The sequence below is a fragment of the Anser cygnoides genome, chromosome 2, assembly GCF_040182565.1.
Source record: "Anser cygnoides isolate HZ-2024a breed goose chromosome 2, Taihu_goose_T2T_genome, whole genome shotgun sequence".
In the NCBI taxonomy this organism is placed as follows: Eukaryota; Metazoa; Chordata; class Aves; order Anseriformes; family Anatidae; genus Anser; species Anser cygnoides.
Window position 1 is genome coordinate 108,638,410 of NC_089874.1, and position 18,734 is coordinate 108,657,143.

Consider the following 18,734-nt stretch of genomic DNA (forward strand, 5'->3'; position numbering starts at 1 on the left):
TTTATGCCTTGTGTGTGCTGTACTGGGCAACCTGGAGTTTGACCTTTGTTAGAAGATCAATGAAGAACCAGAAACAGTGGACGCTTTAAAAAGAGAAAAATTGGCATAAACAAGCTTTTTACATACTGCATATATCCATATTTTTTTTAATGTTGAGTATTTTCTGCAAGCAATAAGGTACCAAAAACTTGGCATGTGCATTTAGTTTGAAATGGCTGTGCTGTCTCTGCATAGCAGTGTTTGGAAAGCAAATGTTTGGTTAATACGTGGTTAAGCACTTTTGCAATACAGAAAGTGTTCTTCATTGCAAGGTATCTGTCCTGAGAAAGTGAAGTGTACTTTTGGGTTTTGAATCCATGCAGACATAGTTTGTAAGCAGTAATTAAGATTTTAGAAATACTTCAGGAGCCCTTTGAACTTGTATGCTGGGCAGGTCAGTGCATGCTAAATATTTTTGTAAGTACTTCTCTATGCATTTTTGCTTCCCTCTTCCTCCCACTCTTTTACTTTGCACGACCAAAATTCTGTCAAAGTGCAACTTCAGGTATTTTTGTGTAAAGCATACAGCATTTGGCAGTCACTGGAAGGGAATGCAAGATTAGGAGCGATCATGTAGAGCCATATGGATGTTAATATTAATATGACAGTAAATTTGTATTTTGTTTTTGTTTATAACTTGCCTTCAGTTTGTGAGTGACCGTGAGGTAAGGAAAAGACTGAAGGCAGACCTACCAGTGCTTAGCAACCTGCATAATTTGTGCGGGCCCGCAGTTTGCCCTGAGGGTCATATCTAGGCTGCCATTGGAACCAGTAGCAGATCTAACTTGTCATTTAAACCATCAGGGAAAAGTCACGCCAGCATGAATATAGTCCGCAAGTGTACAGGTTCCATTTGAATTCCCAAGCAGTGTAAGTACGGAGGCAGACATTTCATCCTTAGTTCAAAGGGAGAGAGGACAAGGGGTCTCTTTAGTTTGTTCCCAGCTGCAGCCATCCCCAAGATCCACTTCCAACAGCAAGGGTCAGCAAGCGCATCTTTAAGGCAATCTGGTTTCTAGCCTTTGGCACCCTCAGTTTCTGCTATTTTGGGATCACAGGGAGGATTTGCTCCTTCACAGTACAGTGTAGCCCCTGTGTGACACTGCCAGCCCACATTTTTAGGGGACAGTGCCTGTGATTCTTGGGTCTGGTTTTCCTCCAACCCATGTGATTACAGTTGCAGATGAAGCCAATGGGAATTGTGCTCTGCACGTCTATAGTGGTGCCTGCAGTACTCAAATACTAGGTCCGCTTTGAAATACCAGGTGTCTCACAGTGACCAAACAAGATGAATGGAAATTATTAGCATCTATGCATCTCTTCCATAGTTTATCACCTGTTAACACAGTGTTACCTAACAAGTTTTATGAAATCACTTCATTAGAAAGCAGTCAGGTACTATCGAAAACCCCTGAGGGAACTGAAGGGAAGTTTGTATAGCAAGCAGTGAATAAGACTTTGGAGGAACTTGTGAGACTATGTTGAAAAATATTTAAAAATACAAGTTTTACTCAATATTCAATATGAAATCAGGCTTTTTACAGAGCTTTGTTAGGAGGCATTGCTAGAGTTACTACTCAGCGTAAGCTTAACGTTGTGTTATGTTGCTGATACTGAACTAATTTGAGTTCTGTTTAAGATAGGATTTTTCCCCTTTTTTTTTTTGTTTGTTTGTAATAAAATATTAAAGTTCAAAGGTCATTGTTTTTCATTCTGTGTGAATTTTGTTTGTTTTCTTCTCTATGGTGTTATTCATACTGCTTTATATGTGAGTTATTAAGTACTTTACTTTTTTCTATTGAAGCCATTGCAGTTTTAATTCTAATAGCTTTGGTGGTTTGCTTCTTTCATTCTCTGAATCTGAAATAATGAGGAAGGTAATGTGTCTACTATTCTTCAGAAGTGAAATCAGACCAGATAAGGCAACATCAACACTTCGCTGGTAACCAAAGCTTTGTGCATTCAGTAGAAAAAATGAATAATTCTTGTTTGTGAGAAATAGTTATTCTGGAAAGGGAAAAAAATATAATGTTATTTTCAGAAAACTCTAATGCTATTTCTAAAGCATTCAGCAAGTATAACGTTCAAATATTGCTCACTTCACTTCTCCACAGCATTTGTGGTTTTTTGACTGCTAATTAGTGTATACGAAGTAATAGAGCAGTTTTATCCTGCATATCTATAGCTAACCCTATTCTTCATGTAGATAAACAGGGAAATTTTGCCTAGTGGTTTCTGTAGCACCAAAGAACTTAAGAAATGGACCAGGGCCCCACAGTGCTGGAAAAATTCTTTATAAACACAGGAAATAGAGATGATGTCTTCTTAAAGTAGTTTAATTTTAAAATATATGTATGAAAACACCAGGGGAACACAGACTGATGAGGAAACTACAGTATTAAGGATCTGTTGACATGATAGATCATTTTCACACGGTGATACAAAAGTCATAAAATCACTTACGTCCCATAAAATTGATTTTTGTTACAGAGAAACTCTTGCAACCCATAGTCATAGTCCCCTGTCTTGAAAATTGTTTGCAATATATTTTACTTGATCAAGAGAAGGTAGAAAAACATTTCAAAACCCTACTTTTTCTGGTTATTTTTTCTTGGTGGTGGTGGTGTTTTTTTGTTGTTGTTTTTTTTTGTTTTTGTTTTGTTTTGTTTTTTGAGGGGGTGGGGAGGGTTGGTCCTGTTTTCTTCGCACACAGTAAGAAAGAACAAAAGAGGGAGAAAACCATTCTGGAGCTGCAGATTATTGTATGACATTTTGTGTTACATTTCAGAACATATGTTTGAGTTATAAGTTTCAGTCAAAGGTATCTAATCCAATAAACTTGGTATATAGGTAAAATATGTAGTTTAGATGAATAAATAATGCTGTAATAGCTGTAGATCAAGGGCTATGACCAGTTCATTGTATACTGTGATTCTTGCAGTGATTTAAAAAAAAGCTGTTTCTCTAGGAGATCCCCTGAATAGGTTTCCTGTGTTTCTGGTTTAACTTCATCACTAGAGAGCCTCCTTTGGAGGGAAGGGCACAATGCATAGACTGTTATCAAATGCATAATATGGCCATGTGTGAATGCGCAAATAAAGTGAGAAATGTTTGTGGAATTATTGCAGTATTTACCATTCTTTTTTGTACTGCCAGAGATAACAAGTGGGAATAACTGATTTTTGTTTTAGCTGTTGCTGTGAAAAACTGGGGAGCAAATTGCTTAGGGTCGAATGAAACAGTTTGTTTTTCTGCTTTATAGAAGAATATACATTTCTTTATTTTCAAGTGATCTTTTGTTTCTCTTTTAATTATCACACTGAGGTCAGTTTGCTTCCCTTTTCATGGGGAAATGGGGACAGTATACATTTGTGAATGGTTTTGGTGAATGAGCTATTCATGTGCAGAATTTCTCCCTGTTCTGTGGTTAAGTATCACTGTTCAGCCTCTCCATTGCGAGCCTGAACTGCACATTACATCTTTCACAACAACATACTTAATGATTTATTTTGAAAAATCAGAGGCAGGTTTAGGTTAGTGGAAAGAAATGTGAGCCACGACAAAGGCAGTGCTCCCGCATGGGTCTCCCCTTGTTCTGGGGAGTGGGAGACGCGGAGGACAACCCAGCCTGGCTCCATGGGAGTACAATGTGAGGAAGGAGAACCTGGTGCAACTCAAAAGCACTGATTTTTGAAGGCTTTATACTTGTTCGTGTGGGCGTGGTTGAAGCCGATGGATTTGTGCCTTAAGTTCAGACATGATGCAAAATTAATTTTAGGCAGGACTCCGTACCTGTGTACAGGAAAAGCCTTTTTATAGGGGTATTACACATACACGATCCTTTTTTCAACATAAGACTAGCAAATGTATACTATTCTTACACCAATTAAAACTAGTTTCAGTGTTTTTCTTAACTCTTTAAAAACAAAAAAATGCCCAAGCGATACTTTTCAAATCAAGAATTCAGATTCTGTTGGGATATATTTAGGAACATAGCCTTAATAGGCAGTTTGCAGCATAGCAATCAGGATAAGCGAAACTAATTAGTTTTTGTTGTGAATACTGCGTGCATTGTTGTTGGGAGTTTAGTTTATTAAAAGTGTATTTTTTACTACTTTCTGCCAAAGGATAAAGTGCAAACTCAGTTCCTTGACTAGCTAATCTTCGGTGACAATAAGAGCTACAACACTGCAAAATGAAACGACATGTCAAGCTTTCATGTTTTGTAATGTTAAACAGATTGACTGTCCTGTCATATACCAGTTGCCTTTACAGCATGTATTTTTTGAAGCAGCAGCACAGGAAATGTGCAAGCAGTCCAGTGAGGACTTAGCCACATAATTCTTTTACAAGCCTTTCAGTTACTTAATTATTTTTTTTCTGCTTCAGTACTACTTGATGCCATTAATGAAACATTTTGAAGCTACTTAGCTGTCACAGAGTGCATGACCATTCCAAATTAATCTACAACAGCAAAGAGCATCCAAGGAAGAAAATTGCTGGTTGCACAATTGCAATTTCTTTCTTTTCCCTTTACAAGGAGTTGCAATTTCAAATCTTAATTATTTTTCCTTAGCTAGCACCTTATCAGTTTATTTTATGTCTGGCTCTGAGTGTGGGAAGAAAAAGAACTAGAGCTTGAATTTTCCCTCTCCTGTTTTGAACCAATTCTGTAGTACTTCTTAGTCCATTTTGTAGTTGTGCTATAGTGCAGTATCCCGCTGAGCTGCACACTGGTCACTGCTTCCCATGACACACTCATTCCTACCTATTGAAACAATCATTAAAGCTAGTCTCTGATCACTTTATCATACTTAATCTGGGCATAAACTGTTTTGTAAGATGTACAGAATTGGAAAAACAGGGTTAGCAGTAGTAATGGTAAAAAGTAAAGAAATGTAGGAGTTGATTTTTAATTTATATTAACAGGTCAACAAGATTCCAAACAGTGGTCATGTCCTAATCACATAATAGGCATTTTAGATATTCCAGATCTGCTAGCAGGCTGGCTAACTGCAGCAGTCACAGGTAACTCCTTCACACAAAGCTTTTTGTCTAAAAGTGTTATGGTAAAGAAAGGCCAAAGGGGATATCTTCTTTTCTATCTATAAAATAACTTATCAAGGTTTTATACCTTGGCAACCTCCAGGCTATGAAGAGCTAGTCTAGCTTCCTCACCTAAACCCAAGGAGCTATACAGATTCCTCACCTGTCCTCAGAACTGATTATAGAAATAAAGCCCTAAAAAAATCTGTTAAAATCAGAATTGCATATCTAAAATGTATTAACTTCATGATTGGCAGGTACACACTGTATATTTTCAAATCATTACAATTATATTCTCTCACTAATAATAGTTCAGTAAGTACATATAACAACTTAAACTATTCATTGTGCCACTAAATCTGAATCCAAGCTCTCTATTTTAACAGTGAACCAAATTCAAACCTATAAAGCCATATTTCTCAGCCTGAACATTTAAATCTACAGAACAAAGCAGTGCAATTTCTTCTATAAATACATGTCATCCAGTCTTGCAGATGTTAGAGAGGAGAAACAAGTTTTTCTATATGGGGACCTAGCACTACTTCTTTAATATTAAAATATTAGTACTTACATGCTAGTACTTAAATACTGGGGGGAAAAAAAGAGGTATTCAAGAGGTGTGGCTGAATAAAACATATTCACATATTAAAGTGGTAACATAATAAAGCATATTAAATATTACAGACCCTCCCAACCATGTCACCCCTCAGGAGAGATGTGAAAGCTATCTTGTCTTTGCTTGACCACCCTGGTAGAGCTGGATGCTCTTGTCTTTGCCAAGAATGTCAATAAAGATATTGTGATTTACACACATGGATCTTCTAGAAATTCACACGAAATGTTTCTTGTTGTATTTGAAAGACATTCCTGTGTTGCTCACCACAAAATTGATTCAGACTTGTGTTAATCAAAATACTTAAGTATCAATAAAATATGAATATGTGAGCTCCCAGTGAAAAATCCCTTATTCTGTACTTCTGGAGAGCAAAAATAGCTGCTTGTCTAAAGTTCCTTGATCATCTTCATATTTCCAGTATTCTGAAGCTTTCTTATTACTGTATTTTGGGGGGTTTTGTTTGCCTTGAGCTAACTTTCTGTTCCAGTTGAAAATGTCATTAGAAGTAACAAATGTTTCTTTGTTGTTCTTTTTATTTTTTCATCCCATACAGTGTGAAAGGAGCAGATGCTGGCAACGTGATCAGACTATTTGTACCAGACATTGGGATGTTCATTGCTAGCCTGTCAATATGGCTCCTCTGCCGCAGCATGGTTCGGAAGCCAGTAACTGAGGACGCAGCACAGTGCAACACGCAATTTGAAAATGAGGAAATGGTATCAAATACACATTTCTGTCTGTACAATTTAGAGCTAATAGTGAGCTTCGGTATTCTTGTCTGAGTTGTGTTCTGAAATGGTTTATGAGCATGAGATATGCTAAGTAAACTTACTTTCAGGAAACTAAACAATTTTTAAGTAGAAAAACTTCTGTTGTTAATGTCTTGAGAAAACAAAGCAGAATGTGGAAAGTGATAGATTTGCTACTGGAGTTTTCAAGTTGTTTTGAGTTAACAGATGATTGCAGCAGTTGATCACAAGGTGTTTTTTCACCAGAGCTGCTGGTCAAGTCTGACAAGTTCTTTGCTACATACGTTGTCCAGTTTCTTAGATAGCATCCATATTTCCAAACTTGGTATTGAAGAGTAACAGCAGCATCTGAGTGATGATCAGAAATGACTCTTAGGAGAAGAGAAGAGAGATTGTGCATTACATTTGTGGAATGAGTTACCTAAAACTGGTTATACAAACAGTGGAGTAAGCTTGATGATAATTTTTGAGAATGGCTTAGCTGGAACTATTGATGTACTGGTGAGAAGAAGAATGGCAGAGACACTGAATGCAGAAAATTCCACAGAAAGAGGGAAACGATTTTATAATATAAAAAGCCACAGTGGGAATTTAGCCCAGGGTGCAGAGGGATTCCCACTATTAATGTTAACATGTTTTTTATCAGACTGTCTAGCGTGCTGTGCGTCTCATTTTCTGTCTTGTTTTACGTATGGGTGGAATGCTTTTTTTCTTTGCTCTCAAAATTCCAGTTCTAGGGGAGACAGTTAAAAGTTGCTCATTTCCAGTAGGAATTGCATTTTGAAGTGAGTAGAGCATTTAGGGGATCAACTGCCCATTTTGGTGCTACTGCAGAGGGGGAAAAATCTCTCTGTGTGTTGCCATGTTGTCTGGATTGTGGTATTGCCAGAAGCTAGGCAAGTTTCTAGCACAAGATAGATCAGTGTCAGGACTGTGCTTTACATTTGGTTGCTTGTAATTCTTATGGGCTCTCCTTACATCTGAGAATTGCCTGAAGATTGCACCTTTTAACTACACACTGGAGGATATGTAGACTTTGGTGTGATCAGAAAACATGAGGTTTTGCCTTGTCTCTGGGAAGCCAGTTTTATCTGCTTTAAATCTGCTTTATCACTGGAGCTGTGCAGAATGGGTTTAGCAGCAGACCAGGATCTGGGGCTGTATCCATAAGGGCAGACACTTGAAGAACTGAGAAATGTGGCTAATTGGCATGCTTTATGTTCAGTCTTTCTCTCTTAAAAGAGCTACTTTTCATCAAAGTGGGCTCTGAGAGACTTTTCTGAAGACCTTGATCTCCTGGATAGAAAATGTGTTTGCACATGCATAAAACAGGAGTAATCTGATAGCAGAAACTCAAAAGAAAGACAAAAGGACATGCAGAGGTTCCTCTGGATCTAGGTGATTATGTTTAAATACTCGCTTTTGGGTTAGTTCAGAGCCTAGAGTCTGGGTAGGAGAAGGGAGCTCAGTCTCCTGGAGGGGATGGGTGCTGGCTGCCAGGCTGTGTTCAATAGACGTCTGCCTGGAATGCAAGGAAAAAACTGAGCTAACCAGCACTGATCACCCAGAACAGAGAGTAGCTTTAAATTGGATGGGTCATAGACTCGCAGCTACCTCAAGGCAATCCACTGGTGCAATTAAATGTGCCAGAATATTCCACAAAGGTAGAGTGTGTGGGAGAAGAAAGAAAAAACTTTGACTGCAAAGAAATACTTGTGCTGGGCAGATGGAAATCTGCATAAATATATTTTACTTCTTCACATCAAAACCCAGCAAATATTATTTATATTCTGTGATCTGTATGTATTATAGATTATTTAGTGAACACAGCAGCTGTGTTTAGATATAGTGGCACCAAAAATTCTTCCACTTTTTTTTTTTTTTAAATGTAATAGTTACTGTCATGTGAGGTATTCCCCAGTGCTTTGAGAAATTCTGATCTTCACAGATGAAATGATGGATCTACATCAGAATAAACTGCTTGTTTTTTAAAAATGGAGTGAAATGGAGAGTGGAAAATTAAATACCCATTAAACACGTTTTTCCAAACTTCAGCTTTCTCTTTGTAGGTGTCTGCATATAACATCCTGGAATCTTTTCTGCCAGTTAGGAGAAGGCTACAGAAGCAGCTGAATCCGCTAGGAATTGGCAGGGCTGACTGTAAGGAACCTAATGCATATGCAGAGCATGCAGCTGAGTGTCTGAATTTGGGAAAATATTGGCATGGTATGAAATGAGTCCAAATCATGTGGGTTTTACATGATAATTTTCAGTTATTCATTGGTAAAGTCCACTGGAAAAGGCAAAAGTAATTGATCAGTTCTTTGACTTTGGCATTAGCTGGCTGTGGCTGTGTATTGCCATGGCTCTGTACTGATGCTGTAACTCCATTGAATTAGCAAACACAAAATGAGTTACAGCAATAACTGCCCTACAAACAAACGCTTCAGGAGGAGTGTTGAGCTTGGTACTGTGCCTCCAAGGGAAATAGTCCTGGGTTTATTAGACCAACTCCACAGCCAATTCCAGAGCTGAAGAGATTTTACTGAGAGTTCCTGCCACCATTCATCAGAGATTCATGGTATGAGATTTTGTTAAGAATACATCAGCTGATTTGAGCAGTTTCAACAGAACCGTAAGAGAGGTGGCTTTTCAGATTGCCAGATGCCTAGCCATAGGTAGTTCTATATATCAAGATACCAGCACTCTGACTTCCAAGCAAAAGCAGAGAATTTGTTGTACAAATTTCTTTTTGCATGAAATTTCTTACCCTGAACAATTCTAAGACCTCTATGGTTTGGGGGAGCATGGAATACTTTGGAAATAGGCTAAATTAAAAAACAAATGGCAGTGTATCTACTCCTTCCAAAATTTACATATAAGAAAACATGTTAAATAATTTCTTTAGTATTTATGAAAGTGACCTTTTCAAAGCTCTGTGTGAATCCATCACACTTCAGTTTTTACATGGATATGCAGAAAAAAATCCTGGAGTTGAGTAGCAGTTTGTGGTTCTCGACTCTATGCTGTACTTTGTCATGGCAGTAGCCTCCAGAAACCAGCTGCAGAGCACAATGGATCGGATTGCTCACGGATTAAGATGCAACTCAAAAAGAGAAAAAGTATCAGAACCTAAATTAAGGACAACAAGGATTCATTGAAAAATGGATGTCCTTCTTCATTATACTGCATCTAACTTTAAGGGAAACAGATCTCCGTCAGAAAAGTGTATTCTACAGAACAGAACTTGGGGGAGGAGGTTGGAAGGCAGTGAGAGACTCTCAATTATTTGTAAGTAACGCTATCCCAGGAATAAGCAAAGAGTGTGGTTTTAATTAACAGTGAGTCATGAAGTAGGAAGGTCTGCCAGATACCAGGCTGCAGTCCAACTCATTACCACCCCTAAATGGTTGCACACTTGGAGCAAACGTGTCTGCAGGCCTTTTTTATTAGGGCTCAGAAAATTTAAAGCAGGTGAATTCAGCTGGAGACAGGCCCGGATTGCAAATGCCGAAAAGCACAATGCCAGTCACGAGGTGTAAAAGGTGGAAGAAAATGAGAGAGAACAGTTAACTCCCAGCTGCAGCTGAAAGTATGACATTTTTGATTTGGTGCAGATGGTGGCTTATATGCCAAAATGCAGATTCAGTATATACAGTCTGATAGGTATTAGAAAGGAAGTAGCTTTTTCTCGAGACTGGATGAATTGCCTAATAACATAAGTGACAGGGGAAAAAAAAATCCTAGTGAGATTGCGTAACTTCAGCTTTATAGGAGGTGTTGATCTTAATTGAAATAAACAGTTGTAGTCTTCAGTGCAGCTTCTTCCACAGCACTTGCTGCCTTGCCTGTTCAACCTTGTTTCTTATCCATGCTCTTCTAGAAAGTGAAGGGGACTGCTGGGTCTGGACTTTGTTCCATAATCTGAGGCTAGCATGACCCCAAAGCCTTCATCCCTCTCCTTTTTTTATGGAAGACAGTGATTTGTTTGGGATCTTAAAAAGAGGGGAAAAAAATAGAGGAAATTGTTTTAAAAGAAACTAAATTGTGGGAAGAATGTGAGGAGAGCTTGGCTTGGACTGGAGTTGGGAGGTTCTCACTTCGGCCACAAACTTGTTTTGTGTCCTCAAGCCTATTACTTCATCTCTGCTTCTGTGTCCCTTGGCAAATAGGGACAGTCATAATGCTCAGTTTTCCAACTTTGTCTTTCTAAACAATAGGCTGAGATGCTAAGGCTATTTGTCCTACGCCTACATCAGGCACGTAGTATGTTGAGAGCTGTCTTGATCCAGGTCTCCCAATGCGACTGTGATATGTACAGGACAGAATAGGCAGGCTCTGAGAGCTGCACATGTTCCATGCTTTGTACAAGGACTTCAGAGTCTAGAAGTTGCCCATTTAGACCAGTATCCTTGCTGTACAGGAAGTAGCTGGTACCTTGTGGATAACCACAATAAGCAACTAAGGGATAACCCTTTTCCCCATCTCTGACATTACAATTTATCCTGATCTCTCCTAGTAAGAGACTGGCTTTAATCCTAAAACATGTGGTTTCATATCCCTTCCAAAAATTTTGTTGTTAATTATAGCTACTCTGGATAATCTTGTTAAACATATAATTATCCAGTCCCTTTTAAAACCTCATTAATTTCTTGGCTTTGGTAGCATCATGAAGCAAAGACTTCCACAATTTAATAACTTCTCTCTGATTTTATTTTAAACTTAACACCCTTTAATTTTATGGAACATCCCTTGTATTACATGTTGTAAAACAAGGTGAGATGGTATAAGAAAAATTAAGTTATTTATTATCTGAAATATTTTTTTCTTTAAAAGGTAAGCAATCCCTGTACTTTTTTTCCATTTCTTTGGTCATTTTCATTATTTTTTCTCTGAAACAGCTATAGTTCTGCAATATCCTCTTGAGCTACAGGGAATATCAATGCCTGAGCATTACAGGCAAGGTTTGTTGTTGATCTGAATGATGGTATTATTTCATTCTTTGTTAGACTCAGAGACTGTTAGATTGGGTGAATCTACTAGTGCATCATCTACCTGGACATCCTGTGTAATATGGAGAACTAGTTCAGACTAGGGCACAATTCTGAGAAAGATCTGATGTCCTATTCCTTGTAGTTGCTGATGTCTCACTATTTTTTGTGCCTGCAGGTCTGGTCTCCTTTGAACTTTTTACACTGGGGCCCATGACCCTGTCTAGATGATCATCCTGTTTTCCTGGGATGAGCATAGTTTTCCTGAGATTATTTATTGCTTTATATCTTCATCTAACTTTATTTTATCAGAATCAAACATTCATCTGGCTTGATTAGCTCTCAGTGATGTGGAGCCCTCTGTCCATGACTTCCCTCCATCTGCTACATCTGCTCCTTCACTATTTGCTTTTCTTCAGGGACAGTAAATAAGCATTCCAGCTATTGCAGAAAATGCTACAAGTGACAAAGAGGGAAAAAAAAAATTTAGATAGTAAAGGAACTTCTTGGATTGTTTTAGCTTACTGATGACACCTCATTTTTTATTTTTTTCTCTTTACTTTGTCTTTTTTTTCTTTTTCATTGGCATCTCTATTTAGTACAGCATTTGCTCACCTTTTCTAATAAAAATTATAAATATAATAATAATAAATATTATTATAAATGTTATAGACATTATAAGTATTTCTTTAGTTTTGACCTCTGGAGAATTGGTCCAGACCCAGCTAGTCTTAGTGTGCTTTGAACGTGGTGTGAGTAAGATTTAATACCTTATTTCTGTGGTTTAAAGACAGTAGGTGAGGTTCCCTTATCGCTATGCTTGCAGTGTTTGTAGTAGTGAAGTTTGCCAGACCTTACCCAGCTGCCTCCCTCAGTAACGACTCAAATGCATCTTATCTTAACGGGGGTCAAAAGTTTACAAGTTACATTAGCTTCTTGTTTGATGCACGTGTCTTTGGATAAGTCTTAACACAAATATGCAATTACACTACAACAGTGCCTCAGCTACATGATGTTGTATCGTGCAATACGTTATGTTTTACCAAATGCTGTTAGCCTGTTCAGCATGAAACTTGTCCTGTTTAGCATGAACCTGTCCTGATTTGGTTAGAAACAGGACAGATGCGTGATGAAATTCTTCCTGTGGCAGCTCTTCACTGGGCTTACTGGTTTGCCCTCCTAACAGTCCTCAGTTCTGAGTTTTTAGGTACAATGCTGTCAGCCAGGAGAGCAAAATACTGGAATATTGTTTCCTTTGGACAGTCTAAGTGATGAATAACACAGTTCAAGAAGGGATCTGAATTCACTCTCCTAGTGTTTCAGGCAGTTGTATCATACAATTCCCTCTGGAAGGCAGGAAGCACCATCTTGAACACTGAGCAGTTTTTCTTCATCCCATTGCTCTTGGCACAGTCATGTTCTGTAATTTTGTTTTTCTGGTGGTTAGAAAACCTCTAATTTAGGTTGTACATGTATTCATAACTGCATTATAACCCTTTTAGTTCTTGTGCTCTTTTGATTCAATATATTCTTTCCTTCTCCAGCATTTATTTCCCTGATATTCTGGGAGAAAAGATGTATTTTTTGGGTGCTTGTTTTGCAAGATGAAAGAAATCAAGCAATTTTGGATCCTGTTGTAGGTTAGATATTCCATTCTCCTGTTCATCCCGGTAATCTGTGGCTCTATAGAGCAGCACAGGAGAAGTACCCAGGCTACATCTATAAGAGCTGAGGCAATACTGCAATAACCACAGCACTCCAGTCAGGCTATTTATTGTGCTTCTCAGCAAGATGGATAATGGTACAAAGTGTATATTTCTTGGTCCAGGAATTACTGCATATGGGTGCTATGCAGCTTCACATACCTGCAGTAGCTCATTTAGAGTTCGTACTGAATTGTGCCTTGTAGTCATAACCCGAGTCTTCCTATTTCGTTTTCACTAAAACACCATGTTTAATCATCTCAGGCCAAACCACTAAATTCTGCCTGTGAGTTCCCCTCTCTTTTGCATTTGGCTTATATACCTAACAGCTTTTTGAAGCTGAGATGTGAAACTGTATTTCCATATTTGCCAAGTGAGTCTTGTGCTGAAATCACTTGATGTTTGCTCAGGTGCGGTAGGTACATTGGGAAGTGAAATAATCTTTGGTCCTCTCAGTACAATATCTATTGTATAAAGGATTTAATGAGTTGTCTTCCTGTTATCCTGCTTCAGAGCTATGGTCGTCTTTTTTTTTTTCCTCATTTCCTCTGAATCTCTAAATGACACTGTCCCTATGTGCTTCCAGTAAATACCCTGATCATTTTTTTGTAATGAATGACTTTCCCAAAAGAGACTTTACTATTGCAATGCATGTCCATCATTACTATTAAACCCCGCAAAGATGTTGGAAGTTATTTTTGATGGCACAGCCCTGTCAATTTTATATAGTCCTATGTAGACTGTAAACCCAAGATTTAGCATGCTTTAGATCAGTTATAAAATTCTTTATTAAGATTATAGGACTTAATTTAGGACTTTTCAGTGTAATATAACTTTTAGAATACCATTCAAATTCCAAAATGCCTCTCTTATTACTTAACACCTACCAAAATGCTTATTGCAATTGTCTCACATTTGATTAGTTCTGCTCATTTAGCAGATTTTTCCCCTGAAGTTACTCAGTGAAGTACTGACTGAGTGTAGACTGCTGAGTTCTGAGAGTGGTTTTCTTCTTCTGCCTGGGCTTGTAGTCCACAGCCCTCCCTCCTCTATGCATGTGCAGGGGAAGGTTCTGTAGACCCATCTGAGCTTGCTTTGAGCACTTCTTCTTAAAGAAGATCCTCTTGCTGGGCAGCCCCATTTCTACAATTCCCCAGTTGAATGACATGGAAATTATCGGTATGAAAGATTTTGTATCTATTCTATGGTTGAAAAAGCAGGTGGGCTCCACTCCTTACACGATGATGCTTCAGCAGGACTGTGGAGTTCCCCACTTTCTTGCAAAATTAGAAATTCAATAAATGATTACCTTAGTGTGGTTTAGTATTGACTGCAGGTTAAACCTCCAGTCATTTATATCCCATTAGGGTTTGCAGTTCCTTTGATGGTAAAATAAATAGCACTTAAATTTCTGTTTCCAGACTCATAGCTGGGTCTGTCTAGAGAATATTATGTTATTCTGATTAATTTTTCTATATGCATTTTTAGGGTATATTTAGAGGTGCTGCTCCTACTACTAGTTAGATAATGAATTCCTCCTAGTCCTATAACTATCTCATTTCTAAAAATATATATTTAAGAGCTTTTTGGATACAAAAAGGCTTTTTGAGCAAGCTTAAAAGTAGGAACTGAGCCATGTTCTGATATGGTCCATCTCAACTGAGTGCACCAGCTTAGGCACTGTGGAGGAAATTGAACTAAAACCATGTGATAGTAGAGAGACAGTCTATTCCTATAGCTCTTCTGGCACTAACATGGTTGAATCATATAGCTTGTCTCAGGTGATTCCTAAACCCAGCAGTTCAATATGTTACATTTTTATTTTTAATGAAGGGGAATTCCAGAAGATTGATTGTAGTAACAGCTTGAATGGCTTATAAAAGATGTCGAATAAAGTGGTTCTGTGCTACTCTGTCACAGGTACAGAATAAAAATACCATCTCTAGTTAAAGGTGACAAAATAGTTACAAGGTAAGGCTGCTGCAGAGGGGGCCCAGGAAGGAACAGGCTCCAGAAAGTGTCTGCTTGCTGGGGTGAGCTCTGCAGCCCTGATGGTAATGTGGAGGCAGCACGAGTGTGCTTAAATCAGCGAGCTCCCACCCTGCTCCTCCAGAGCTGTTTTCAGGCTCTCCCTCACAGAGGCTCTGTGCAGAGTGCAACCACAGGACGGGGAGGCTGCCTTGGGAGCAAGGGGTTGTCAGCACCAGGGGTGCTGCTGGGATGCGAGGTTTCTGCCATCTCAGGTACTGCTGCCTATGGTGGTTTAACCTGGCAGGCAGCTCAGCACCATGCAGCTCCCCTCCAGTAGGATAGGGGAAAGAATCAAAAAGAGGTAAAAGTGTGAGAACTCATGTCAAGGACAGTTTAATAAGAGAGGGAAGAAAATAAGAATTTAAAAAAAAAAAGACAAGTGATAGACAACATGATTGCTCATCTCTCAACAACTGATGCCCAGCCACTCCCCAGGCAATGGTAGCTTCCCTGGCCAAATCCACCCCCGGTTTTATTGTTTAGCATGACCCCACACAGTATGGGACATCCCCTTGGCCAGCCTGGGCCAGCTGTCCTGGTTGTATCCCCCCACAGCTCCTGGTGCACCCCCAGCCTCCTCGCTGGTGGGGCAGCACGAGGAGCAGAAAGGTCCTTGGCTCTGTGCGAGCACTGCTCTGCAGCAACTGGAACATCCCTCTGTTATCAACACCGTTTTCATCAAAAATCCAAAACATGGCACTGTACCAGCTACTAGGAAGAAAATTAACTGTATTCTAGCTGAAACCAGGACACTACTACACATATAATTGCAGGTTACATTTCTGCTGCCTGTGATCCAGACACTGGAAAAAAAAAAGTCATCTCAACATTGACTTGGATATTGAGGCTCATGCCTGCATCTCTCTATAGCTTTTCAAGTGCCCACATAATATACACATAAATTGAGCTGACACAGCAAAATCCATTTAACAATTGTTAAAAGTTCTGGAAGCAACACGTTAAAAAAAAAAGTTGGCAAAGTTCACCTAACTGTACATTTTTCTCAGCCTTATTTTTCATTTTCACACTCCTCTCTGTTTATTTCCTGGTACTGGCTGAGAGGAAATGTCAAAATACTGCAAAAGAAGCTATTTGTACAGCATTTATCAGCCAACTGGAAGGAGGAAGCACCTGAACTCTCATGAGAACTTACTCTTGTGAGCTTAGCAGTGCATGCTTGAAAGGTGCTGATAATTAACGCAGTGCATTCACAGCCGTGGAATTTGCATTCATTTGGAGAGACTTGTGTGTGCTTAGTTAGTTTTTGTTGCTCGTTTGGATTTTTGAAGCATTGCATTCTTTTCCTTTCTAGAATTGTAAAGTCAATTAAAAAGCGAATTTGTGTTTACAGACACAATAGCAGTAAACACAGGTACAAAGCAAGGAATGTTCTGAAGCAAGAATGGGCTTTTGGTTGGAGTTAGAGCTTCCTGTTAGTAAATATATCTCTGGGACTAGAGGATATCTTTATGCAGCAGTGTTTATACTGTACCAGATGAAACATGTAAAAGTTGGATGTTAATAAACCAGCCCCCAAAGTAGCTAATGGACATTCTGGCCCTGGCCGCAATAGTAGCTGCCGTAGCTGCCACAGAGGCGATACTGTTTCCTTGCCTGTGCTCTATCTCAATTTGGCAGTTTAAAAAAATGTTTTACAATAAATACTCCTGGGACTTGCACACGATTGCTGAAAAACCTAAACTGCATTTAGACTGTTTATAAAAAGTCCTGGGGCCCTGCTCTGCAGAGCAAAGGTCATGGAAACACATGTTTATGACTTCACAAATGCTCTATACTCCTTGAATGGAGAAGTTTATTTGATTTAATCAGCATCCACAGGGATCCTGTAATTGCATAATAAGTAATTTATTATGGAAGTAAAAGTATTTTTCTAACTGTAGCCTATGTAGCATGGGTTTGTAGCTTTGGACTAATCCACGTAGTAAAAAGAGCTTTGCGAAACAGCCTGACTGGAGTAATGGTGTTCTGTGATGAGCGTGTACTTGCATGGCTATTTAATCATCAGAAAGTGTTAAAACAACAGGCACATTATCACCATGCTGGATGTAAAAGCTGTTCACTGTTTGCCTGCCATTGGCAATTTGAAGTGTTCAATGTGAAAAGCTGGAAAGCCATGGCAGCTAATCCAGTTGGTTGGTGGTGGATATGAGACCGGGGGAATCCAAAGTTTGTCTTTTTGATATACACTGGAACATGGCCTTTCAGCTGCTTCAGAAAAGGAACACAGCCTTCCGGATACTTCACTTCATCTTGGATACCAAATTGCAAAGAGATAGGTTTGTATACAAAAGAGTGAAACCTATAGTTGTTTAGCTCTCAAAGTCTTTTCACTGAAAATGAATGGCATGAATAAGACCACTGAGAGACAGAATAAGGGTAAAGATATCCTTAAAAGCACTTACGGATAGCAAACAGAGATGCAGAAACTGACTAAGTTTGTTAGCAGAAGCTAACCCCCTAATTTGTGCCCATTGCCTCTTGTGGTGCCCAGTAACCATACAAGGGGCAGCGGGCACAGCTGTGAGCAGCAGGCCGCACTTGTGTGCTGTGCGGGTGGCCGAGCACTGGCACAGGCTGCCCAGAGAGGCCGTGGGGTCTCCTCATGGAGACCTTCAGAAGCCGCCTGGACGTGGTGCTGGGCACCCTGCTCTGGGTGGCCTTGCTGGGGCAGGTGGCCCCCAGAGGGCCTGGCCAGCCTCACCAAACTCATCAACTTTCAAGCTTTTAGCTATGCTTCCTCGTATGAAAAGGAAAGTTTAGACCATCATCTCCTTCTCAGCAGTATCCTAGTTGAGTGAAGTAGTCTCCCTCCTAGTGCCTTTCCCTGGGCATGCTGTGTCATGTGTGTCAATACCAGATTATTAATATTGAACTGTTAAGACAAAATGTAGCCTAAAGATCAATGAAACAAGAGTGATTAGTCCTGTCAAGTAAAAAAAATAGGATCATTTTTATCATGATGATAAAAAGGATCATATTTTTTTTTCCTATGATATGAAAATCTAAAAAAAAAAAGATGACAGTGAGGTGTGAAATTCAGCTTTCGGCACCTGCGATGAGGGGGAATATACAGTAAAAGTTAAAGTCCCAGCTTTCATTGGGCTGTTTTTACATGATTTTCTTACTTCTCTGTCCTCTTATTTATTTTGAACTTTGAAAGTATAGTGTTTTTTCCTCCAATTTAGACTTGAAAATATTGTAATTTTGTTACATTATTCCCTCAAGAACTTTTTCTACTTCCATATGGATAATATATTTTTTTTTTCTGTTGTGACTCTTCGGACTTTTATGTCTTGTTCCTGCATATGTATAGTGCTATCTCAGCAATTTAGACAGAACTCCTGTTCACCTTAAGCTGTAGAAAATGTATGATTCTTATCTTCATGTTCAGTATAGATTCATGGTATTTATACAGATACCTGTCCTCAAAATCTCCCTTGGAATATCTTATTTATTTTGAAATTATTCCTTTCATGTTATTTTAAGGAATTACACATTTCAATGCCTGCTGTCTTTAGGACGTTGAAAGCACTAGCTG

At 39.0% G+C, this 18,734-nt stretch overlaps 1 protein-coding gene across 4 annotated transcripts in view; it reads left to right on the forward strand.

The window, feature by feature from the left end:
* The window catches only part of PIEZO2 (piezo type mechanosensitive ion channel component 2), a 313,186-nt gene that overhangs the window by 163,569 nt on the left and 130,883 nt on the right, over positions 1–18,734 (forward strand). For all 4 annotated transcript variants that reach the window (XM_066992758.1, XM_048077088.2, XM_066992759.1 and 1 more), the window contains exon 5: positions 6,255–6,417. In XM_066992758.1, the coding sequence (XP_066848859.1) occupies positions 6,255–6,417 (163 nt within the window). The remainder of the gene's footprint in view (positions 1–6,254; positions 6,418–18,734) is intronic.